The sequence below is a fragment of the Pezoporus wallicus genome, unplaced genomic scaffold (genome assembly GCF_028554395.1).
Source record: "Pezoporus wallicus isolate ANWC-B61680 ecotype Strahan unplaced genomic scaffold, APGP_CSIRO_Pwel_v1 contig_8824, whole genome shotgun sequence".
NCBI lineage: Eukaryota > Metazoa > Chordata > Aves > Psittaciformes > Psittacidae > Pezoporus > Pezoporus wallicus.
The window spans coordinates 304,118-328,253 of record NW_026642442.1 but is presented as its reverse complement, the minus strand read 5'-3'; the positions used below and the strand labels follow the sequence as shown (position 1 = coordinate 328,253).

The window sequence follows — 24,136 nt, the reverse complement described above, 5'->3', positions numbered from 1 at the left end:
TGACCGGCAGCGGGACGGGGCCTGGCACTGCGGGCAGGCGGAGGGGGCTCGCTTTGGACCAGGGCCTGTAGGGACAGGCCAAGGAGAATGGCTTGAACCTGCCCGAGGGGAGACTGAGATGAGCTCTTAGGCAGAAGCTCTTCCCTGGGAGGGTGCTGAGGCGCTGGCACAGGGTGCCCAGAGAAGCTGTGGCTGCCCCATCCCTGGCAGTGTTCAAGGCCAGGTTGGACACAGGGGCTTGGAGCAAGCTGCTCCAGTGGAAGGGGTCCCAGTCTGTGGCAGGGGTTGGAGCTGGATGAGTTTAAGGTCCCTTCCAACCCAGGCTGGGATTCTGTGATCCTCAAACGTGGCCATGTCACTTACTGCTAAAATGAGATACTGCTAATACCAAATGAATTCTGTTATATTCTCAGTCCTGCGGAGCTCTTATTCCTCAGCAAGTAACACAAGAGTTGTTTGGGGGGGTTGGTAATAATGTTTAATACTACCTAAGAAAGCACACAAGAGATTCCCACTCATACCCCAGCCTAAGAGATATGGGAGGGGACAAAACCATTACCTCCTGCTTTGGATGACCCGTGAACATGCTCCGAAGCACTTTGCACATCTTGTTTAGATAGTGCTGCTGCTTCTCAAAGTGGTGTGGTCTCTCCTAGTGGGGCTTGACTGAGCGCGCCAGGCCATGGCCATGCAGATGCCCTTGGAAGCGAATGCGGATACTTCAGCAGAGGAAGAGAGCTTTGGGCCTCAGCTCATTGCTCGCCTAGAGGTGGGTCAGGGTTGGCTCCAGAGTAAGTTCTCAAGGAATCTGTTAGTCGTTTTCCTTAAACACCAATTGTATCTGAAATTGTGTGGCTGAATTCTTGTGTTCTGTCAGAAAAAAACACAAACCAAGTCTCTCAGCATGTTAACAGCTGTGCCTTACGTTACTTTGCCTTGCTCCATACCCTTTCCTGATGTGTCTTGGTCACTTCTGTGATCTATTAAACCAGAGAATAGAATCTTCTGCCCATTCTCTGCGTTTACATGGTTAATATCCAAACGTTACACTAGTAAAAGGTTCTTGGTTTTTTGATTCTTTGCATATTGAGTGAGTAGGGAGGTAACCTTCAGAATCTGACTTGTAATAATAGGGTTTGATCCAGACCTGCTGGAGCCAATTGAGGGCATTCAGTGGAAGTTAGATGAAGGAATCTGTGTCTCAGTGTGTCCTTTTTGTCTCCCCTCCCTTTAGCAATGTGGCATAAATGCGAACGATGTGAAGAAATTGGAAGAAGCTGGATTTCACACAGTTGAGGCTGTTGCTTATGCACCAAAGAAGGAGCTACTAAACATCAAAGGCATCAGTGAAGCCAAAGCTGACAAAATCTTGGTAAGGAATTATGGAAAAGCTTTAACCCAAGATAGTGAAGAAGTTTTATTTCTACTGGCTTAAAGCGGTGTAGTGATTTTGGAAGGTCACCATTAATGATACACTGAGAGGGGCAGTAAAGGTGATGAGAGGTACGATGTGACTTTTGATGAGAAGAGACAAAAAACACAAAGACCAGCCTCAGGAAGCGAAGAGGGGGGGACTGCTGGAAAGGTCTGTGAGAATCACGGAGGGTATGGAGAGTGTGCCTGAGATGACTGCCATTTCTAGTTCAGTATTCCTCATGATAAGGCAGCTTATGATAAGCCTCAAGCAAAGGAAGTACTTTTAAACACAGGACGCCATCACTTCCATCTCTGGCAGTGTTCAAGGCCAGCTTGGATGGGGCTTGGAGCAACCTGCTCTAGTGGAAGGTATTGCTTCCCATGGCTGGAACTGGAAGAGCTTTAAGGCCCCTTCCAATCCAAACCAGTCTGGGATTCTAAGTTATGGAACTGTCCCAGTACAGCTGCTGCTCTTGAGTGTGTTAATGGTGCACCTTGGACAGGTATTCACCCTCAGACAAGGGGTTTCCTTCCAGGACTGAGAGGGAAGTCAGAGTTATTGATCTTTTATCTTCTAGTCCAGAACATGGAGTTCCTGCCACACTAGTTCTCATTTATCAGAATCTGACCCAGCACAGTGTTGAACTCCAGTTCTTTCCTTGCTGTGCATGTTCAGTCAGTGTTTAGGAGCACAGCATTCCTAACTGGGCTGTATGCCCACCCTCTGTGTTTCAGGTTTCCCAGGGACAGAACTGAACTGAAAGTGTGGGGGGTGAGGAGGGAAGCGTCCCAGAAAATACCCAACTGGATGTTAATGCTTTGTCTTTGAGCAGAATTTCAGTTCTATTGGTCTGTGAAATACAATGTACACAGGAAACTATATAGGGGCTTCTCCACAAAACAGAACATTACAGTATTCATTACTAGAGGGGGGAAACAAATGGGGTGGACTCTCCTTTCACTGCTGGGTTTGGTTTCCTTCAGGCTGAAGCAGCTAAACTGGTTCCCATGGGTTTCACCACAGCAACAGAATTCCACCAGCGAAGGTCAGAGATCATCCAGATCACCACTGGCTCCAAAGAACTTGATAAACTTCTTCAAGGTAAGAGCTTTAGTTCTCTCTGCTGGTTAACCTCAGTTAGCTGTCAGGGTTTTTTTCCCTATGAATATGATCCTTGCACAAAAACACGTAAAACACACGAAGTTTGGATTAAAAAATCTCAAGTACCATTCTCTTCTATCACAAATTATTTTGTTTTAAAAGCTGCAGAAATAGCTTTAAATCCTTTTAACCATGATGCAGTACCCGGAGTCGTTCATCTTGGATGTTTCTCATTTATTCTGGTCTATGACCTATTTCAAGAAAGCAAAACCAGGGATCAGCTTCTCCCTGTTCCTGCTTGTAATCAAAAATCAAACCAAGTTGCTTCAGCTTTTTCAGCATCTTCCCAATTCCACAAACCTAAAGTTCTTATCTGCACGTGAACAAACCTCAGGGTGAAATCCATTTTTTCCAGTTAGACTCCTGAATCTTTTAACCAAAGCAAGTGTTGAACTGAGTCTTTAAATGTAATACTTTATACATGGTCTGTGTTTGAAATATATGACCTGTAAAAAATTCTTCTTTCCCCCTCAGGAGGGATAGAAACAGGATCCATCACAGAGCTATTTGGGGAGTTTCGTACTGGGAAAACACAGCTGTGTCATACCCTAGCAGTAACCTGTCAGGTGAGTGCTCCACTTTATTTCAGTCGAGTATTCAGCACACACAGCTCTTGGTTACTTTCTATTTTGTGTACTTTTCTCACCCGGTACAAATGTGATGCATATAAAGAGCTGCAAAGAAGGTGTGTCCAGCACCCTTGGTTGTACCTGCAGCTTTCTGGGAGCTTTTGCTTTATGCTTATCCTGCTTCTAGGATTGCTTCAGCAGCAGTTAAGTTTGTGATGTTTTTAACCTGTGTTTTACATGGTCTGTAGCTGCTTTTTTGCCCCCTCCTCAGTGTTCTGACAACAGCTTTTAACACATCAGACTCATAGCATGATTCTAGGTCTTAAATACAGGGATGCATTTGATCTCTCATTTGATTCAGGTGCTCTAGACACAAACAGCAGATCAGTTTGGAGTAATGTTTTATATGATCCTCATTTAAACAAGGAATAGTGTTTATTACTTTCTAGAGGTTGCTGTTTCATCAATTTTAGAGGCTTTGGGCTTAATTTGCTCATTTATTTGATGCCCTGATGTACCTAAACCTACCAGCCCCAAGTTAAGTGCCTGTCCTCTTATGCAGGTGTTGGAGACTGGAAACAGGAACCTTCCTCCTCACTTTTCCCAGATAAATGTGACTTCAGTTACAATATCTTGGTGTGTTGCTTATTGTGTGATACCAGTTGAGAGCATAAGGTAGTGACTGGCTTATTTGTTGACACAATTTCATGTTCTTCCATTTGCTTTTCCTTCAGCTTCCCATTGACCGGGGGGGTGGTGAAGGAAAAGCCATGTACATTGACACAGAGGGGACCTTCCGTCCTGAGCGCCTTCTTGCTGTGGCTGAAAGGTCTGTACCCACAGCTGGGGGTGAGCTGCTGTTGAAGGAATACATTTACTCATGGAATAACTTAGTTGTTAAGGATCACTGTGTAAAAATCAGCCCATCTCCTCACATTCACAGTGCTGCTGGAGTAGAACTCCAGCCCCTTTCCTGTGTTCCAGTTGTCTGCTCCGTGCAAGCTGGACCTCTTCACTACCTGTGCTTTATCAACAGAGGTTCTAGTTCTAGTCCCACTGTCCCCTGGAATATGCTGTCTTCACTTCTCATTCGTGTCTCTTTCAAACTGAGTTTTACTGTTAGTGAAACACAAGGCACAGGTTTTCCTTAAAAGTATCAATAGCATTACCTTGAAGCAAAGATCCTTTTGTAAACAGGTTATTGCAAGAGCAGCTGGAAAGTTCTTGCTAGGGCATATGAGAGCATCCATCAAGTGGTTGAAAAGCTGCTTTTTCTCCTCCAGCCTCTATCTCAGAATGGTTTGATGCCAATTGGAAAGTAAAACTTAATTACCCAAATAATTCTGCTGCCTGCACAGAGGTTCTGGTTAGATTCAGAAGCCTGAAGTAGGGGCTCTCTACATGAACGTAAGAGCTACTTCTGCCCTGGTGATTCTTCAGACACCTTCTGTGGGGCCTAATGTCTGATGTTCTACTTGGCTGTTGTTCCTAGGCAGGAAAACAGTCTTTAACAACATTTTCTGATCCTTCTCTTTCCTCACCAAGTTCAAACTTCAAACTTGGGGTTCAAACTGAAACAGGGGAAGTTTAGATTGGATCTAAGGAGGAAATTCTTTCCTGTGAGGGTGCTGAGGCACTGGAATGGGTTGCCCAGGGAGGTTGTGAATGCTCCATCCCTGGCAGTGTTCAAGGCCAGGTTGGACAGAGCCTTGGGTGCCATGGTTTAGTGTGAGGTGTCCCTGCCCATGGCAGGGGGTTGGAACTGGATGATCTTAAGGTCCTTTCCAACCCTGACTGTTCTATGATTCTAAGTTGTGTGGCATTTTTTGTGTCTGCTTTTATCTCTAAGGCTCTTCCAGGAATGTGAGGTTTTATTCCAGTCCTTAGGTAAATCCACTAGCTAACTCCTAGTCAAGAAGCTGCCACTTTAGGAGTTTATCTGTGTCCTGCTTTCTGCAGGTATGGCTTGTCAGGCAGTGATGTCCTGGATAACGTGGCGTACGCTCGAGGCTTTAACACAGACCACCAGACCCAGCTGCTCTACCAGGCCTCTGCTATGATGGCTGAATCACGGTAATGGTACCCAGTTGGATGGAGTGAGTTCTGTGCCAGCCCATCATCACCCTGTAAGGCCACCTGTAGATGATGCCCAAGTGCAGAAGTGTAGGTGACCTGATTGTGAAATGTCAGAGTCATTTATTAACCTCAGTGTTACAGATCGAGTCAGTGTTAAAGATCATCCTTCTGCTCACTGTCAGCCTGAGGAGCTTCCATCCACGTGGTGGCTGCAGCCGTGCAACGTGCTGGGCACCGGCTCCAGCAGAGGCGTTACTGAGGCCTGGAAATGTTGGTGACCTCACCTGGAGCATTGTGTGCAGTTCTGGTGTCATCAACATAAAAAGGACATGGAACTGTTGGAACAAGGCCAGAGGAGGCCACGAGGATGCTCAGGGGCTGGAGCACCTCCTGTATGAAGACAGGCTGAGGAAGTTGGGGCTGTTCAGCCTGGAGAAGAGAAGGCTGCGGGGAGACCTCAGAGCAGCTTCCAGTGTCTGAAGGGGGCCTGTAGGGATGCTGGGGAGGGACTCTTCATTAGGGACTGCAGTGACAGGACAAGGGGTAACGGGTTCAAACTGAAACAGGGGAAGTTTAGATTGGATCTAAGGAGGAAATTCTTTCCTGTGAGGGTGCTGAGGCACTGGAATGGGTTGCCCAGGGAGGTTGTGAATGCTCCATCCCTGGCAGTGCTCAAGGCCAGGTTGGAGGAGGCCTTGGGTGCCATGGTTTAGTGTGAGGTGTCCCTGCCCATGGCAGGGGGTTGGAACTGGATGATCTTAAGCTCCTTTCCAGCCCAAACCATCCCATGGTTCTAACCTTGTCCTGGTCCCCTGCAGGTACGCGCTGCTGATAGTGGACAGTGCCACGGCCCTGTACCGCACCGACTACTCGGGCCGCGGGGAGCTCTCCGCCAGGCAGATGCATCTGGCCCGCTTCCTGCGGATGCTGCTGCGCCTCGCGGATGAGGTAACCGGGAACCGGCCGCAGCCTCTGCGGGGGTGATGGGTTTCCTTTCTCTTGTGAAGCTTAGCAGTGTCCTACAGACAGCTGGCAAAGAACCACAGAATCAACCAAAGGAAAAGAGCTTCAAGCTCATCCAGTCCAACCGTTCCCCAGCACTGCCACGGCCACCACTGACCCATGGCACTGAGGGCATCATCTACACAGTGTGTGAACACTTGCAGTGCCTGCAGCCCTGCCCCGGGCAGCCTGTTCCAATGCCTGAGCACCCTCTGGGGCAGGAATTGTTCCTCAGCTCCATCTAAACCTGCCCTGGTGCAGCTTGAGGCCGTTTCCTCTTGTCCCATCCCTTGTTCCTTGGGAGCAGAGCCCAGCCCCTCCTGGCTCCATCCTCCTCTCAGGCAGTTGTAGGCAGCCATCAGGTCCCTCCTGAGCCTTCTCTTCTCCACACTGAACCCCCCAGCTCCCTCAGCCATTCCCCATCACACTTGGGCTCCAAGCCCTGCACCAGCTCCATTGCCCTTCTCTGGCCCTGCTCCAGCACCTCAAGGTCTCCCCTGTAGTGAGGGGCCCACAACTGAACACAGGATTTGAGGTGCAGCCTCACCAGTCCCCAGCACAGGGGCACTATCCCTGCCCTGGTCCTGCTGCCACACTGGTGCTGGTACAGGCCAGGATGCTGGGGGCTTCTTGGCTGTCTGGGCACAACCTGCTCACGTTCAGCTCCAGCAATGAGCACCCCCAGCTCCTTTTTCATGAGCAGTTTCCAGCTGCTCTTCCCCAAGCCTGGAGCATTGCAGGGGGTTGTTGTGGCCCAAGTGCAGGACCCAGCCCTACCCACTCAGGGTCTGCTTCCACAGCAGAGTGGGCACGGACAGCAGCACGTGGGGGGGGTTGGGGGCTGATTTTTGTCCTTTGGCAGATCAGTTGATTTCAGGTGTTGCTTCTCTCCCTGCAGTTTGGAGTGGCCGTTGTGATCACCAACCAAGTGGTAGCACAAGTAGATGGAGCTGCCATGTTTGCTGCAGATCCCAAAAAGCCTATTGGAGGGAATATCATAGCACACGCTTCCACCACCAGGTGAGAGGAGAGAGGAGCATCTTCCATTCACTTTACTGGGGAAGATTCTATGATCCTGCCTACATACCTTTAAATCCTGGTTTCAGCACAGTCTGTCAATGGCCAGCCCAGCTTGTTTCTTGACAGCTGAGTGCCACTGAGCCCTCATTAATCTGCACAAGCATGACCATTGCCAGAGGCTCTTGCAGCTCTGCACCGTGCTCTCTCCATGTACTAACACAGGCTTTTAATGGTTTGCCTGATGCAGACTGCACATCCTTACCTGCTTTGTCTCCTCCCTCCCAGGCTGTATCTGCGGAAAGGCCGAGGTGAAACCAGGATATGTAAAATCTACGACTCCCCTTGTCTTCCCGAGGCTGAAGCAATGTTTGCTATCAATGCTGATGGAGTGGGAGATGCTAAAGACTGAAAGTCTCATTCCCTTCCCCCCGTAACCCATGGCCGGGTGTCTTAAAAGGCTCCTTCCTTTGTGGCACCTTACAGATGTTTTCCCTGTGCTGCTGCTGGGTAGAGGCTGGCAGAGGGACCCGTTTTATTTCAGCACTGAAGTCCACAGCAAATACACTGCGAGGCCCAGCTGGAGGTGTTGCTTGGAGGAGTTCTACCCTTTGGTCATGTGCTCATTAAGGTGGTTTCCTGTGGAGGACCACAGCCCTTGTGTGTTCCTCATGGCTCTTGCTCCAGCTGGAGGCTCCCAGAGGCAAAAGCACAGTGAAATCTAAGAGTGCGTGGCCGTAGCTCGTAACTTGGTGAATTTGGAGTAGCGGTGGTGGGTTTGGCAAATGAGACAAGTGGTGACTTCCATTCTTCACGGATGGCTTTCCTCGTCAAGGGTGGGTTTCCACAACACGAACTCCCGGTGGGACTGGTGATGAGCACGGTCCCTGCTCGCTGTTGATTTTGTTCGGGGTGCTGCCTTTGGGAGCTGTTCATTTACGTTTCGATTCTGTATTTTTGTATTTCGTTCATTCTCTGTGGAAATCTGCTTTTAATAAAAAGGACCGTGAACCCACTGCCACAGCACAGGCTCCTGGGGTCCAGCCTTGCCTTAGTTCAGGCAGAGGTGGGGTTTGAAAATTGAAGAAAACTGAGGAAAGCTGAAAAAATTAAGAAAATGGAAGAAAAACTGAAAAAAAATGAAGAAAATGGAAGGGAAAGGGGAAAGGAAAGGAGAAGAGAAAAATAACAAGAAAAAAGAAAATAAGAAAAAGAAAAGGAAAGAAGAAAAAAGGAAATTAAAGAAAATTGCAGAAAAATTAAAGGAAAAAGAAGAGGAGATGAGAGGAGAAAAGGGGAGTGGAAGGGAGGAGTGGGGAGAGGAGGGGAAAAATAGAGGAGTAGAGAGGAAAGGAGATGGAGGAGAGGAAGAGACAGGGGAGAGGGAGAGGAGAAGAGAGGGAAGAGAGCAGGGCAAAATTAAAGAGCTTCTATTTTAGTTCTAAGTTGATGCACCACGTCTGTATCTCTGTATGCATGTCTTTGTCTGTGCCTAGTTCCATGTGTTCACATTTATGCTTACACATTTACAGGTATAGGTTCATGTGCTCCCCTTCCATGCTCCTGTTTGCATTCACATTACATTGGTTCCTGTGTCTCTCTTGACACATGTCCATACTAACCCCCAGCTGAGGTGCAGGTGAGCGCAGGCACAGGCCTGGAGGCTGGGGCAGGGCCAGAGGGTCCCATCACTGCTCCGAGAGGAAATGAATCTATCATCTATCTATCTATCTATCTATCTATCTATCTATCTATCTATCTATCTATCATCATCTATCTATCATCTATAATCTATCAATCATCTATTTATCATCTACCATCTATCATCTATTTATCCATCTATCAATCTATATCTACATTTAAAATTATGTATCTTTTCTATACATATATTAAAATACATTGCTATATATAAAATTACAGAAATATGTAACAAAATTAAAGCTTTTCAAATGAGGCAGGAGCTGCCTTTTCCTCCCTTAAACACGAAACATGGAAAAGAAACCCCCTTTTCTGGAGAGATGGTTTTCCTTTTCAAATAGCTTCATTATTAATAGCTGAACTAATTATTAATAGCTGAACTACTCACTAATAGCTGAACTAATCACTAATAGCTGGATTAATGATCACTGCTTGCTTTCAATGGCTTTCCCTGGGCAGGTGTTTCCCTTGCAGCTCCCTCAGCCCAGCAGGAAGCGTCTGCAGGGAAACGGGGCTCGATGGGAACATCACAGCGTGAAGCCTCCTGTCTGTGGGGAGCCACTGGAGGGGCAAGGAGGGGGCCCCCTCCTCTCTCCTCTCCTCATACAACCAACCCCTTTGTCACTTCTGGGGCACCCAATTGAGCTGCCGCTGCTTCACAGGTGGGTGCTCCCTGTAGCGCATCAAACCTGGATTGGGGCAGCTCCTCCCTGCATCCCAGCCTGGCCTCACCGCCACACCCGGGTGAGGTGATGCTCAGGACCAAGGGCTGCTGCGGCTCAGGCAGCATCCAGCACCTGATCCACCAAACCCCCTCCCCTGAAACCCAAACCCCAGGGAAAAGCCGCAGTGTGGGGCCAGGCTCTCACAAACCGGGAGTGCTGAGGGAGCCCTCAGCGGGGAAAGGAGGGAGATGGAGCTTGGGGTGGAGATGGAACTTGGAGCGTCAACGGGGCCATGGGCCCGCAAGGTTTGGGGAGGGCACAAGGCTATTTTGGGGGGGAATAAGTGATTCCACCAAGGCCCCAGCCCCTGATGAACTCTGGCTCCCAGTTACTGCTCTGCCTTTCCATGGTGCAGCCTGGAGCTGGGCAGGGAGCCCAGCACATCCCCGCTTTTCCACACCCCTCACCTGGAAGGGTTGGAGCTTGTTTGCTCCACCTTTCCCCTTCAGTGTGACGCTCACCACGTAAAACCCCACCGGGTTAACCCACACGTGCAAGGGACTAAAGAGGGTCAAGAAGCGCTTTACTCTTGCAGCAGTTTCCTTCACGCTTTGCATACATTACACAGCATGGCAAACGTAACAGACATCAGTGTGTGGATAGCTGCCAACTGGGGTGCAAGGGGATATCAAGGAAGCCTTGCTGAATACATAGGGAACTCTTGGAGCACAGGTCTTGCTCCCCCATCCGTGTCAGTGTGCAGCAGCTTCCTGCTGCTGTTTGGTACCAGGAGCTGGCAGAGGCAGTGGCAGTCGTTGGCTTCACCTTCCTGCTGCCCCCTCCTTGGTCAGGACCATCCCAGGGAAGCATCACTTTTGGCACAGAACATCTCTGTGCCTGTACCCATGAGTCATTGATAAATAAGCTCTTCTCAAACTACATTATCACATCCAACCCAAAGCAGCACAGATCGGAGGGACAGAAGTTCTCAACCTCACGTGAGTGGGGTAACATCACTGGGAGGGAGCAAGGCCTGCACTTTCAAACGTGATTACTTCACTGCTCTGACAAAAGCTATGCACCTCTTGGAAATAAAGCTTGTGTTGGGAAGGAAAGCTCTTTGGTCCCCAGTAATAACTCCCTAGAGCACGCGGGGCTGGTCTGCCCCAGGGGTAAACCAGGAAGGTAGTTCAGGCATGGCTGGGAGGGACTGATGGGCTTGGGACACCATCATGTTCTTCCCAAGGAACTCGCTCACTGGCAGTCACTGCTGTCTGGGGTTTTTGGTTACAGCCTTTCTTCAGTCACAGTTTCAGGGCCCATTTGACTCCCCAGGCTGAGGGCAGTGAGAGCATCCACAGCCTCCAGCGCAGCATCACCACCAAGCAGAGCCTTGGAATGAGACCTCACCCAAGCATGAGCACAGGAGGGCTGGAGTCAGGTCTGATCCAATCACTCCACGTTCGTAAGGAGGAGAGAAAAGAGGAATCTGAAGGACAGTTTGGCCCAAGCCTTCCTCAGGCACCAGCTGAGGCCTCAGGTGCAGGCTGTGGGGTAGAGCTGGTGATATAAAACCTATGTGTAGATGTAAACAGGTACAGACTTGTGTGCATTTTTATATCACAAAGTATCTCACATACATCTATACTACATGGAACCACAACGGATTTTATACCCCAGATTCTACCTACAAACACAATTTGACCTTCTGTAGGAGTCTGAAAACCCACCGTGGTCAGTGCTGTAAGAAGGAAACAAGACACAATTTGATCCCATTACATCCCACCACGAGCTCCTCCTGGTGAGGCTGCTGCGTGGCTCCTCCTGCAAACTCCAGTGGCTTCTCCATGAAGGGAACATCGGGATCATGGAACCCCTGACTGGGATTTTCCTGTCTCTGCAGTACCAAGTGGGGTGACTTTTCCACATTCACTCTTCCCAGGCGGAGCGCATCTCTTCAAGGTCTCTCTCACTCTCTGCATCCTGGAAATGCAAGAAGAGAACAGGTAAATACACAGCCCCACTGAAACGATGGAACAGAGCATTTCCCTTTTCTTCTCCAAGCCCACACAAGGTTTTAAGGACACCCCCAGCCTTACCCCTTCCTCCTAATGCCTCTTTTTTCCTCTCTCACCTGCATGTATTTCTCTCTCCACACCCACATCTCTGAAGCTTACTTCAGTTTTCCAGGTACCAAAGAGGGTTTCTCTCAGGTTTCCTCGCTGCCTCGCTCAGACTGGAACCCCTTTGCTTTTCCTTCCCAGCGTGATGGGAGCTGTTTGACTGATGAAGAGAAGTAACACTTGCAAAGACCCAACACAGCCACTTAAGCACTGGCTTCTTACTCGACTCCCACTTGTAATGTCGGAGCAGAGGAGAGGATGAACTGCTCAGGACCCCCCTGCCTGCAGCTTTCTCCTGGTCCTTCCTGATTTTCACCTCAGTGCTTTTATGCTTGACCACGTCTCCAACACACATTTCTTGTGTGTTTTCTGGGGGAAAATCCTCCTTCTATTCCTCAGCCACAGCGTTTTAACCCTGTCCACAGAGATGTCCAAGCAGCACACGGGGCAGGGCTGGGCTGTCTCCTTCCTAAGAAGGGAATGAATTCCACTCCCTGGTCCAGCAGCCCCGGCCAAGCGCCTTGTGCAATAGCGGGCAGTGCCCTGCAGGGGGCAGCGCAGCCCCGCCAGCTCCCTGCCAGCTCCGCTCCCAGCATCTCCCTCCTGCTCTTCCCCTGCCTGAATTTCAGCACAAAACTTTGCTGTAGTGACCCAAAAAACCATCACGGCCTCAAAAACCGGAGGTGCACGAAAATGCTGCGCATTCCATGTACTCACGGAATCCCCGAGGGGTCTGGGTGGGAAGGAACCTTAAAGCTCACCCAGTCCCAGTTAACTCATCTCAGTCTCCCCTCGGGCAGGTTAAAGCCATTCCCCTTGGCCCTGTCCCTACAGGCCCTGGGCCAAAGCCCCTTCCCCAGGTTTCTTGTAGGCTCTTTTAGGTACTGTAGCAGGTAATACCTGCTCCAGCCCTAGGACCACCACTCAGCTCAGGCATCCCCCTCTGAACTGAGCTGCCCAGGCAAAAGGAATGAACCCTCTGCAGAACCCACGGAGTGGGACGGGTACCACAGCAGTCAGCAGCTCTGGAGATGCTCCGGTGCCGAACACATGCTGCGTGTTCAGATGCGGCCATAACCAAACCTGTGAGTAAGGGAGGCCTTGCACACTGGGGGCTGGACTAAACCCGCATCAGACACACTCAGCTGCTCAGGATTCATTACTTTAGAACCATAGAATCATAGAACAGTCAGGGTTGGAAAGGACCTTAAGATCATCCAGTTCCAACCCCCTGCCATGGGCAGGGACACCTCACACTAAACCATGGCACCCAAGGCTCTGTCCAACCTGGCCTTGAACACTGCCAGGGATGGAGCATTCACAACCTCCCTGGGCAACCCATTCCAGTGCCTCAGCACCCTCACAGGAAAGAATTTCCTCCTTAGATCCAATCTAAACTTCCCCTGTTTCAGTTTGAACCCGTTACCCCTTGTCCTGTCACTGCAGTCCCTAATGAAGAGTCCCTCCCCAGCATCCCTATAGCCCCCCTTCAGACACTGGAAGCTGCTCTGAGGTCTCCACGCAGCTTCTCTTCTCCAGGCTGAACAGCCCCAACTTCCTCAGCCTGTCTCCATACAGGAGCTGCTGAATCTCTTTAGGCACTGAGCTCACGAGCCGCAAGAGCGGCCACACTAAGGAAGAAAACACTTTAAACCCCGGGCTTGCATGCTGGGAACAGTTCTATGACCCTATTTCTGTAACCCCTTTCTCCCTGCTCAGCAGCAGGCGGTTACTGGGCCCGCTACCTCTTTTGTGTTAACTGGCAGCTCGGAAGCAAGGTCCATCCAGAGAACGGCTGCAGCCTTGTTCCCCAGGTCCCTGTAGCACTGAGGAGAAAAGAAACACCCACGTGAGAAGAGCTCACCAGCAAAAACCAGGCAGCAAACGTAACCCAGCCATTACGAGCCCCGGCAACCGACAGAGCTGTTCCTCCTCTGACCTAGCTGCAGCGTGTGCTTTCGGGCTTCTGGCACGTCCTGCAGTAGCCTTTGTCCACAGCTCATTACAACCACAGCAGACTATGGGGTTTTGCTTGGTTTGGTTGATTTTGTGTTGTTTTGGACAAGAAGATTGCTTTTTGGTTGCAGATTTTAAGGTGTCCCTCTGATTTTGACTATTTTTGAAGCTCTATTTTCATTTCCACATAGCCCCTGCTCCTCACAGTGCCCCACCATAAAACCTCTGTACTGAGAGCAGGTCAAGAGCTCATTCCCCAGGCTGGTAGACCTGAGGCCACTGCACTGTGCCACTGAATGCTTACAGGTCTGACAGGTCTCACCATCACAGAATCCCAGAGCATTTGGGTTGGAAGAGACCTTAGAGCTCATCCAGTTCCAAGCCCTGCTCACACACAGTGAGCTGCAATGGGTCAAAGACAACATCCAGCTGGTGTAAAGGCCACTACAGCTCTTGCTGGGCTTTCCTCCTCCATCACCTTTATCTTCCCTTAACAAGATGCTTATTGGGATGCAAGCTCTGCATCGAGAGCCCAGTCATAGCGTGCTCTGGACCAAGCAGATCCCACCACTCGCACGCTACCCTGGTAAAACTCCCATTCTTTGGGACACTGGGAATGTCACAGACAACGACTGCAGCTCCTCCTCCTACACCCCCTCTGCCCAGTATTTCTGAAGCTATTTGAGCTTTAAGTATTTCTGGACTCCAGCTGGAGGAATTAAGCAGCAACTTTAACGTTTCAAGAGTTCAAACCCAGTTATTCCCTCCATGCCAACAAAGATCTTTGGAGCACCAGCTCCAGGCACTCGTGGTGCATTTAATCACCACTCAAGACTCCCACTTGTATTGGTAAACCACGAGACACACTTTACCCTTTACTCTTCCCCAAGATTCCCTGCGTACCCCATGGAAGTCCATGGTGCTGGTGGGATTAAACCTCCAGGCTGTGGCCTTCACGTTACCAGGGACACTTCACATAGAATTAGATGGGTTAAAAGCCAAGCAGGATGCTCCGTTGGGCAAAAGCCTCCCTGAATTCCAATGCCCCTGCACTAAATGATTTGGCCTATTATAATCTTATAAAATCTTGCAGTAATTTACACATGCTCAGCACTTTACAGCCAAAGACCACTGTGTAATACAAGTATTTCTCAGCTTAGGAGCATATATGATATGACTGATCTAAAGGAAGCCACAAGTGACTGCTTACCTTGGAAATGTACATTCTTCCTGCCTTGGAATATCCCGGGCTCAGCTCCTCAACCTGCAACGAAGAGAGGGGAGGGTGCAACAGGCAGACATTAGGGTATGCAAAGGACACAGTGAATGCTTAGAGCAGTCTTAGTGCACCTCTTAAACCCAGATGACTAACCCTACTGTTGGAGCTACCTAGCTCAGCATCAGAACCGACTGGCTGGGTCAGCAAAGCTTCTGTGAGTCTATGAATAAGAGGACAAACACCCCCCCCATTCCCTCATTCAGAGCAGGATTCCTACGAGCAGGAAGTACTCCTAAGAATTTCTTCCTAGAAACAGAATTATAGTGGAGCATTTATCACTTCCCTGGCCCCCCTGTGCCAGCGCCTCACCACTCGCACAGTAAAGAGCTTCTTCTTAGATCTAAGCTGAACTTCCCTGTTTCAGTTTGAACCCATCACCCCTTGGCCTATCGCTATGAAGAGCCCCTCTCTGACGTCCCTGCAGGCCCCTTCAGGTAGGCTGGAAGCTGCTCTGAGCCATTCTTCTCCAAACTCCATGAGCAAGGAGCCCCTGAAAGCCTAAAGCAGCTGTCTGCCCAAGTTTGAGATGGAGAGGTTGGACCTAACCTGCCTTTCAATAAAACATTCTGAGAGACACTGGAATGACAGAACACATCTAGGGGAGTGCTGCCAGGGATGAGCTCAAGCAGACCCCTGGAAGAGCACAAACCCATATGCATTTCAAGCAGTGAATCACTGCGCCATGCAGCCTTTCAAAGGAAAACCAAAACCCCTTCAAAACAATTCAGAACCTTTTGGGTTTGGTTGTGAGCCTCTCAAAATCACCTTCTTCTGTCTGGTTATTCTACAACAAGGTTTTGCTTGCACCAGCTCTTCCTCCAGTTTTATAGGATCAGGGAATGGTTTGGGTTGAAGGGAGCTTAAAGCTCCTCCAGCTTAGTGGACCCCTTCCACTAGAGCCGCTTGCTCCAAGCCCCTGTGTCCTTGAGTACTGCCTGGGATGGGGCAGCCACAGCTTCTCCGGGCGCCCTGGGAGTGATGGGTTTAAGCAGGATACGTGTACCCCAGCTCCCCCCTTGTGGCTGCCTCTGCCAGGGCAGGGGGCCCCTGGTTAGGAGGTCTCCTTACCCGTAAGAAGTTCTGCAGCGCGTCCTGTACCGTGGCTGTCGGAGGAGCCTCAAACAGAGCAGAAGCTGTCTTCTTCTCAAGCCATCCCAGGTGTGAAACCTGCCAGAACAGGGAGATGAAACCATGAAACCCCCTGGAGAGCCAGCATACACAGAAGGACAGACAAGGAATTATCCAGGTCCCTGGAGCTGGCCCATTCTCCTTTCAGAAAGCCAAAGATGCTGGTAGTGTTGGCAGATTCTGGACGAGCCTCCGAGTCCAACCACAGGGTTAAACCTGACTTGATTTCCTTGTCCTGAGTCAGCTTTTGCAGTTCCATACGTCAGCTGCCACGTGCATAATGGTCAACATTAGATTTGTCTCTACAATTGATTTACTACAGATGTGAAACAGCACGGGTGGTCCAAAACTACCACTGCACCAGCCCCTGGCAGCTCTCCCCATGCTGGACTTAGAATCAGTCAGGGTTGGAAAGGACCTTAAGATCATCCAGATCCAACCCCCTGCCATGGGCAGGGACACCTCACACTAAACCATGGCACCCAAGGCTCTGTCCAACCTGGCCTTGAACACTGCCAGGGATGGAGCATTCACAACCTCCCTGGGCAACCCATTCCAGTGCCTCAGCACCCTAACAGGAAAGAATTTCCTCCTTAGATCCAATCTAAACTTCCCCTGTTTCAGTCTGAACCCGTTACCCCTTGTCCTGTCACTGCAGTCCCTAATGAAGAGTCCCTCCCCAGCATCCCTATAGGCCCTCTTCAGTCACTGGAAGCTGCTCTGAGGTCTCCCCGCAGCCTTCTCTTCTCCAGGCTGAACAGCCCCAACTTTCTCAGCCTGTCTGTGAGCTTTTATACCTTCAGAGGTTTCTGAATGCAGTGTTTAACACTGCCCATCACTGGAGTGTTTTGCTTGGTACTGCCTCAGCACTGAAGAGTTTCCAGCTCCCACACAAGTGCAACTCCCAAACTACTTCTTCAAGCAACTACAGCATTTCCACACCGTACTTTCTGATACAGCATCTGAGCTCGGAGCTAAGAGTGTCCTCAGTCCTTATGGAGGCTGGTTTGAATCCATTCACACAGGGAATTCAATTCCAAGGAGGAAGGAAACAGCAGGAAGCAGTACAGAACTATTTTACCTGGTAACACCACCTCCCCAGAAGATAGTAAGACTGTGGATCCTCTGGTTTCAGTTCAATTGCTTTATCGATGTGTTCCTATGGAAAATCACCACCAACACACATTACATTTTTGCTATGATCAAATACAGTATCCACAAGAGCAGACAAAACCGTGTGGAAAGTGGAAAAGGAGAAGCAGGGGTTGGAACTGGATGAACTTAAGGTCCCTTCCAGCCCAATCCATTCAATGATTCCACATCCACGATTCAAGTGTCAGCGATCAATAACATCACAGCTACAACGAGATCCCAGGTTTTCTTAAAATAGGCTCAGGGAACCCAGAAACACAGCATTTTACCAGCCTCAGAGACAAGAATTCCTACACACAACAGGATGAAGCTGCCCTGCAAGCGTGCTCACAGGCAGCTGCTGCGGAAGAGCTGGTGCTGTACTTCATTACCACATGGTAACCTCCTGTTTCAAGCTCCCTGCCTCATCATAGAGGTACATTCTGTTTGCAAGACTTCTAGGCTTCCTTTTTCTGAGATTCAAGTGTGGGACTGTGCAGAGGCAGAGCAGCCACCTCCTCATACACTGCTGGAATCACCTTCTTCAGCCCAAACCCCCCACCCACAGAATCAATTTGAGACCCATCTCTTCCCCAATAAGAGCTGGAGCCAATTTTCCTACCTTTCTGTTACAGAAGTGAGTATGGTTCAGCACTTGCACAGCACCCAGCAGGTCCCTTCTACTCACCTTAAACACATACCCAGTTTGAATGCGCTTCTGGATGCTCTCATGTTCTGACAGCTGCCCACAGAGAATAGCATACCTACACAGGGGAGACACTGCAGCAAATCAGTTTAAATGTACATTTACATCCCACTGATATCTTCGGAAGGAAGGTACCTATGGGCATTAAGGCTGCACTGGGGAAACCAAGGAACACTCCACACCTTTTTCAGGGAAGGGTCTATGTGCAAGTGTTCAGTGCCAAGAAGGTATTAGCTTGAAGGATGCCAGCAAGTCAACAGGAGTGGCTTGGTGTGACACACTCATTGCTGTCAGGCTGAGGAGCCTTCCTTCTACCTATGACAGGAGCTTCTACACCCTAAAGTTCTTCACTTAGCAGTGAAGCTGTGTCAGAACACAAAGCAATGACGAGTAAGGGCTACAGCAGCGAGAGCCAGGACTACGGAAAGCTCTATGCTAACTACGGCACACAACACCCCGTCTACAGCACAGCAGTTGGCTACTCAGAGGGAAAATACCATGGAAACCTACCCACATCCTGCAGCCTGGCAGGGCCACCAAGCTTGGGAAACAAAAGAACACGTTTTCAGCATTACAAGTGCAAGGCCAGTTAGCTTTGTGTAGCAAGAGACCCTAAACTGTGACCCCGAGAAGCCCAGTCCCTACCAAACGGGCTCTCTGATGAGCTGTGAAAGTTAAGGAAGGTTCATTGTCAGTGGATTTGCACCCTCCCATCTCACCCCCTTGCCCCACAGCAGCTCCAACCCCCTCCCTCCCTGCACTGCACCCAGGAAACAGCAGATCATAGGGAGGTGCAAGGGCACCGCTGCTAAAGAGAACACAGGATCCCACGTGGGATCCCAGGTGAGACCTGTGGGAATGGAGGCAGCTCCCCGCTGTGCTCAGAGCCTGGCATGGCTGGAATGGATGGACAAATGAATACCACAAGCCTTGTCCTTACAAAAATAAAGCTGAAAAGAAAGATGCAAAGAGACCTCCCTGGAGGTCACTGCATCCGCACCCCAGCGCTGCTGGCTCCTCTCACCACACTGTATCCCAAAGCATCCCTGCTCATGTTAAGCGATGTCCATGCAGGAATTTGCCAGAAGACTTTTGAATCTTCAGTGTCACTAAAAACCCCACAGATGGAGTCACACCTCATGGCTCTGCCTGAACTAAATGCTCAAGGTGTGAGTTGCTATACAAAGAAGTGCATCTCCTAAACACTGTCATATTTGTTGTTAAGCCTCATGCCTTTAACATGCTTTGCGTGTGAAAAAGCACTGGTTCAGCTTTACAACTCCTATTTTCCATGACAATGGCAAAGATCACCAGATCAATGTGTTAACTGGGTAAAATCCTTTCCTCCCGCTGAAGAAGTTCAGAGCTGCTCTGTCACAACGTGCTGCTTGCAGAGGATGAAGTAAGTGTTTCTATGGGCTGCTCCAGTTCTGTTTCACAACTGGCATCAGCCTGTGCTAAACATCCCTCCCTACATGACTGGGGTTTAGAAACAGAAGCTAATAAAAGGCCTGTTTCCTAAGATCACAAGATACAATACTCCTGTACAGTAAGTCATGTAGCCCTCTTTAATGTATAGAATCCCAGCCTGGTTTGGGTTGGAAGGGACCTTAAAGCTCCTCCAGCTCCAACCCCTGCCATGGGCAGGGACCCCTTCCACTGGAGCAGCTTGCTCCAAGCCCCTGTGTCCAACCTGGCCTTGAACACTGCCAGGGATGGGGCAGCCACAGCTTCTCTGGGCACCCTGTGCCAGGTCTGTGACTCTGTGATTGATTCAGGTCCTGACCTCCTGTCCTCACTCAGCAGCACCAACGTGGTTTCCTGCTTCCATCCCTTCTGCTCGTTTAGCTTGGCTTACCTGAGCTATTTATTCTAATCCATTTGGGAAATGCCTTGCAATGAGTGTCACAGGAGGCTCTGTGGAGCTGCAGGACTGACAAGCAATAAGAGATTAACAGCAGTGAGTTAGGGAAGAGGATTTTCACCTGTAAACACCACGTAACCTCTGGAGCTCTGTTCAAATCAATGTCCCAGCAGTTACCAAACCCTTTTATTATGACTTCACTTGGCTAATTATTAACCAGAACCACTCATTACACTGCAGACACTGGTCAAACTGCAAGTTCCCATTAGAATCTCAGCCCAGCCAGGATTTCCCCATTTACCAGTAAATCAGCTCATGGAAGCAGACCCCACCAGATGAGAGACCGTCTGTTCTTCCACCCTAAACCCCCGAGCTCAGAACATGCAGCTTTGAAGACAGCTCATTTCTGATGGTGCCCTTTGGCTGCCTCCACCACAGCAGGACATGCACATGGAATCCAGCTCCACGGCCAGGGTGGTTTGCCAGCCCAAACACATCTCTCTTAACTGTGTCAAAGGCTTGGTAGCTGAGGATGCTGCTGCTCCTTCCTGCATGGGACAACCAGTAAACTCAAAAGGAGGGGAATAAAGGGAGGAGGGAAAAGAAATGGGGAGAAGCAGCTATTTTGCTGGACACATGGTTCTCCCTGAAGTAATATGGCAACTGGGAGCAAACCTCTGCAAAAAGCTCTCTGCAGGCTTCCTGTGACTGCTCTGGGTGAGTCTGGCCATGACTTCAGCCTTACACAAGTGCAGGGGCCTCACGTGAGTTTGACTCATGAGCAGCATCCACAAGAGCCACTGTTAGAGCAACACGAGCATTACCTCACTGCCATCCAAATGATACCCTCGTGTCTGCCCGGAAGTCTTCACTGCTTTAGAGGAAAACAGCTTTCCTTTTTCCAACTGAAACAATCCTGTTTGGGGGGGGTGTGTGTATCACCTATTGCACAACTTATGGCTCACGTCTCCCAAGTAAGACCTTGCACCACTGGAGCCAACAACAAGATGCAACAGAAGCAATTCACAGTGACTCCTGCTGCTCTCCAAGAGCAGCCAAATCCTGCTGCCCAAATCCAGCAAAGCCCCCACTTTCCAAGCGTGATCAGCTCCACTTTGGCCAAGATACACCAAGATGAAAGCAAGAGCCCAACACACACAAAGACGTCATTCCAGTACCAGCTCCGGTTTGAGGCAGAGGATCACTCAACATTCAGTCCTGGGAACACACTCAGGTTCAAAGGAGACCTGGCAAATGATGTTCATGATGTTAGCTCCTAAGGAGTTCACTCAGGCACGTGGCTAAAACCAGAGTTAATTTTCATTAGTGACTTAAGCCAAAATGCAAATGACTGGCACAGCAAAGAAAGGCTGGAACACCCCCTTGTGTACCAGCACTGAAATCCCCTTTCCTTCATGCTAAACCAGTTAAAATCTTCTTTGGCAGCCCCAGCTGGGACACACACTGTGTCTTCAGCTTTGCTCACTGTCTGTGTTGGGTTTATCTGCTGAAGATCTGGGGTCTGCCTTGGGAGGCAGCAGGAAAGGACCATATGTGTTCTCTTTGTAGAACAAGATGTATTCATCCCCAGAGAGGTCTGAAGATACAAGTGGTATTTACTGTGTAGAACACACTAGTTTTATGGAGTGACCTCATGCCTGTTTAAACCTCTGGTTTTACTCAGAAGATGCAGTTCCAGCTGTTCTCCCAGGAGCTACCAGCAAAGAGGAGGGATATCCATCCCTGCTGAGGTTCCTTCTGTCCCTGCTCATACTCTTGAGCACTTCCTTTTCCTTGACTCCTCTCTGGTGTTCCCACTCTCAAGGCCTGCGTGGCTCAGGACATGGAACAGGATTCCAGCACCCCTGACGAGGGGAGGGACCCTCCTCAGTCACGGATGCTCTCAGGCAGCTCCAGCTACATGCTGTTTCTCCTCCTCTAACTTCAGAACTATTTGCCATATAGATCCTTCTGCCCCTAGTGCATACTGAGAGTAACTCCCGTGTTTAATCCACCCACTGAAGAGAAACGCTCAGCTCTTAAACCCAGACACAGCTCCAAATCGGCCAGATCTGGGCAGTACAACACAAAGAGTTAAATCCTAAAGTACTGCCAGCTGTGGACATTAAAGCTCTTTTCAAGTCATACCTGGAACGCCACCACTTTACAAAGAACTGGTATCTACCCACAGCCAGGCAGATGTACCAGCACAATGTGCCCTCAACACCAGAGGGATGTGGAGCTGTTGGAGCGAGGCCAGAGGAGGCCACGGAGCTGCTGCGAGGGCTGGAGCAGCTCTGCTCTGGAGCCAGGCTGAGAGAGCTGGGCTGGGGCAGCCTGGACAAGAGAAGGCTCCTGAAGGGGAGACCTGAGAGCAGCTCCAGTGCCTGAAGGGGCTGCAGGAAACCTGGAGAGGGGCTTGGGACAAGGGATGTAGGGACAGGCCAAGGGGAATGGCTTGAACCTGCCCGAGGGGAGACTGAGATGAGCTCTTAGGCAGAAGCTCTTCCCTGGGAGGGTGCTGAGGCGCTGGCACAGGGTGCCCAGAGAAGCTGTGGCTGCCCCATCCCTGGCAGTGCTCAAGGCCAGGTTGGACACAGGGGCTTGGAGCAAGCTGCTCCAGTGGAAGGGGTCCCTGCCTGTGGCAGGGGTTTGGGACTGGATGAGCTTTAAGCTCCCTTCCAACCCAAACCAGGCTGGGATTCTATGAAGTTAAAAGGGCTGATGCACAATTCAGTGGCTACCGAGTGTGCAAGATGCTTCTCCAACGTGACAGGCTCTTTAGAAGAGAAGGCACATTTCGGAGGTTCATCCAACCCACAAACATATCCTTCTCCTGCTTCTCTCTAACATACAGAATATCACCAGGAGAGCCAAAGTTTATTATGCCTTCTGCAGTGACAGCTTCAGCAGTCAGAAAACAGCACTGGATTTCCAATGGGAAATACCCAATTCAAACGAAAGCTGCTAAAGCAGCACCCGCAAAATTTCCCCCCAGTGGAGCTCTGAAATCCCTCACTGCTCTGGCTGCACCTCCACTATTTCTTTAACAAGAGGAGCAGCAGCCAAGGCAAACACACAGCTCACTATCCCTGCCTGATCCCTAAAGCTGCTGTACGTGCTTGAGTTGTGCCGCAAACAGCCCCACTGCACCGACAGGGAACTCTGATGAGGCCACAACTGCTGCTCTCACTTCATCTGTGAAGTCTAAGCAGCAAACCACACAGCTCTGTGCAACGACTGAGGCTTCTTCTACCCACCCCTAAACGCAAGCAAGAACAGACTTAGAAACCTGAACAAGTGTTTGCTCTGTGCTCCTCTTCATGAGCTGAAACCAGCTCAGGCAGCAACCACTTCAATTGGACATAATACCTGTTCAGAGACCTTTCACAATCAAGGCAGTGAATGACTTTGTCTAAATCAGAAGTAAGAATCAGGTAAGGTAAGAGAGGAGAACATTAAGAACACTCATTCCAATCAGCCTACAGCACACAAGTGTATCCTAAAGGCAGTAAATACTCCAGATCCCCAGCACAGCTCTCCCATGTTCCTGTATTCCTCCCAGGAAAGGAGAGCTGAGAGCAGCCCCAGCACACCAGAGCTGACTGCTCTGCCCAGCCCACAGCTCTGCAGCAACGGGGCCCCTGGCACCCACTGACCTCCATGAAGCAAGTGACTACAATAAGAGCCTTGTACCAAGCCCCATGTTGGGACAACCCTTGAGGTCCAAAGGGCTCTCCCTCACATGTGAGCAGCTCCCAAAGCCAGTCCAGACACAGACCCAGACCTTCAGTGGTTTTCTGTCATTCTAGAAACCATCCACTATGGAGCTGCCAGAGCCTTCAAACCAGCCAGCCACAAAACACCCCAGCTGGTCACGCTCCCCAGAGCACTGCCACTGCCAGCACTCACACATCCCTCTTGTTCACAACCTTGCTTCCTTCATTTGGTGCTTTACAATGTCAGTGATTACTGCAGTAACCAGAAGGGACTGAAAGAGGGGAAGTTTTACTTGCATTGACGACTGCATGTGAAGTATCTTCTGTCCTGCTCGACAAGCAGCACACCTCAGAGCAAATCAACAGGGAATGACTGAGCAACAGGAGCAAATCACACAGCAAAGGGAGCAATGAGCAAGCACAAGAACCAGCACAACTGCATCACAGGTAATCCATAAGCATAAGTGGCAACTGACAGGATAGAAAATTACAGTCAACATGAAATGAGGAAAAATGCAGCCCTTATAATACCTGCACGAGGCTTCACACAGCCCTATCACAGAGGGGAGATGTTAAAATCACTTGGGATATTTCTATTAAAATGCCCATTTAGGATGTTGTGGAA

General features: G+C 49.9%; 2 protein-coding genes across 2 annotated transcripts in view; one reads left to right on the top strand and one right to left on the bottom strand.

The window, feature by feature from the left end:
* The first annotated feature begins 639 nt into the window (after positions 1-639).
* Positions 640-7,846, top strand: RAD51 (RAD51 recombinase). Its single transcript, XM_057430567.1, has 9 exons — positions 640-769; positions 1,235-1,372; positions 2,401-2,518; positions 3,053-3,144; positions 3,882-3,976; positions 5,107-5,220; positions 6,042-6,171; positions 7,124-7,245; positions 7,531-7,846. The coding sequence occupies exons 1-9, from the start codon at positions 683-685 to the stop codon at positions 7,652-7,654; spliced, it is 1,020 nt and encodes a 339-aa protein (XP_057286550.1). The 5' UTR covers positions 640-682; the 3' UTR covers positions 7,655-7,846.
* A 3,559-nt stretch (positions 7,847-11,405) lies between these two features.
* RMDN3 (regulator of microtubule dynamics 3) overlaps positions 11,406-24,136 on the bottom strand; it is a 28,237-nt gene continuing 15,506 nt past the window's right edge. Inside the window, exons 7-12 of the mRNA XM_057430624.1 lie at positions 17,911-17,986; positions 17,173-17,250; positions 16,032-16,130; positions 14,895-14,948; positions 13,474-13,554; positions 11,406-11,588 (exon numbers count right to left, since the gene is read on the bottom strand). Of these exons, the coding sequence (XP_057286607.1) occupies positions 11,535-11,588; positions 13,474-13,554; positions 14,895-14,948; positions 16,032-16,130; positions 17,173-17,250; positions 17,911-17,986 (442 nt within the window). The 3' untranslated portion in view covers positions 11,406-11,534. The remainder of the gene's footprint in view (positions 11,589-13,473; positions 13,555-14,894; positions 14,949-16,031; positions 16,131-17,172; positions 17,251-17,910; positions 17,987-24,136) is intronic.

What these genes read in the sequence shown, in the direction of transcription:
- RAD51 (XM_057430567.1), top strand. Translation starts at nt 683, where the DNA reads ATGGCCATGCAGATGCCCTTGGAAGCGAATGCGGATACTTCAGCAGAG. An exon ending in GCTATGATGGCTGAATCACG is followed by an intron (nt 5,221 to 6,041) that starts GTAATGGTACCC and finishes GGTCCCCTGCAG; the next exon opens with GTACGCGCTGCTGATAGTGG. An exon ending in GCACACGCTTCCACCACCAG is followed by an intron (nt 7,246 to 7,530) that starts GTGAGAGGAGAG and finishes CCTCCCTCCCAG; the next exon opens with GCTGTATCTGCGGAAAGGCC.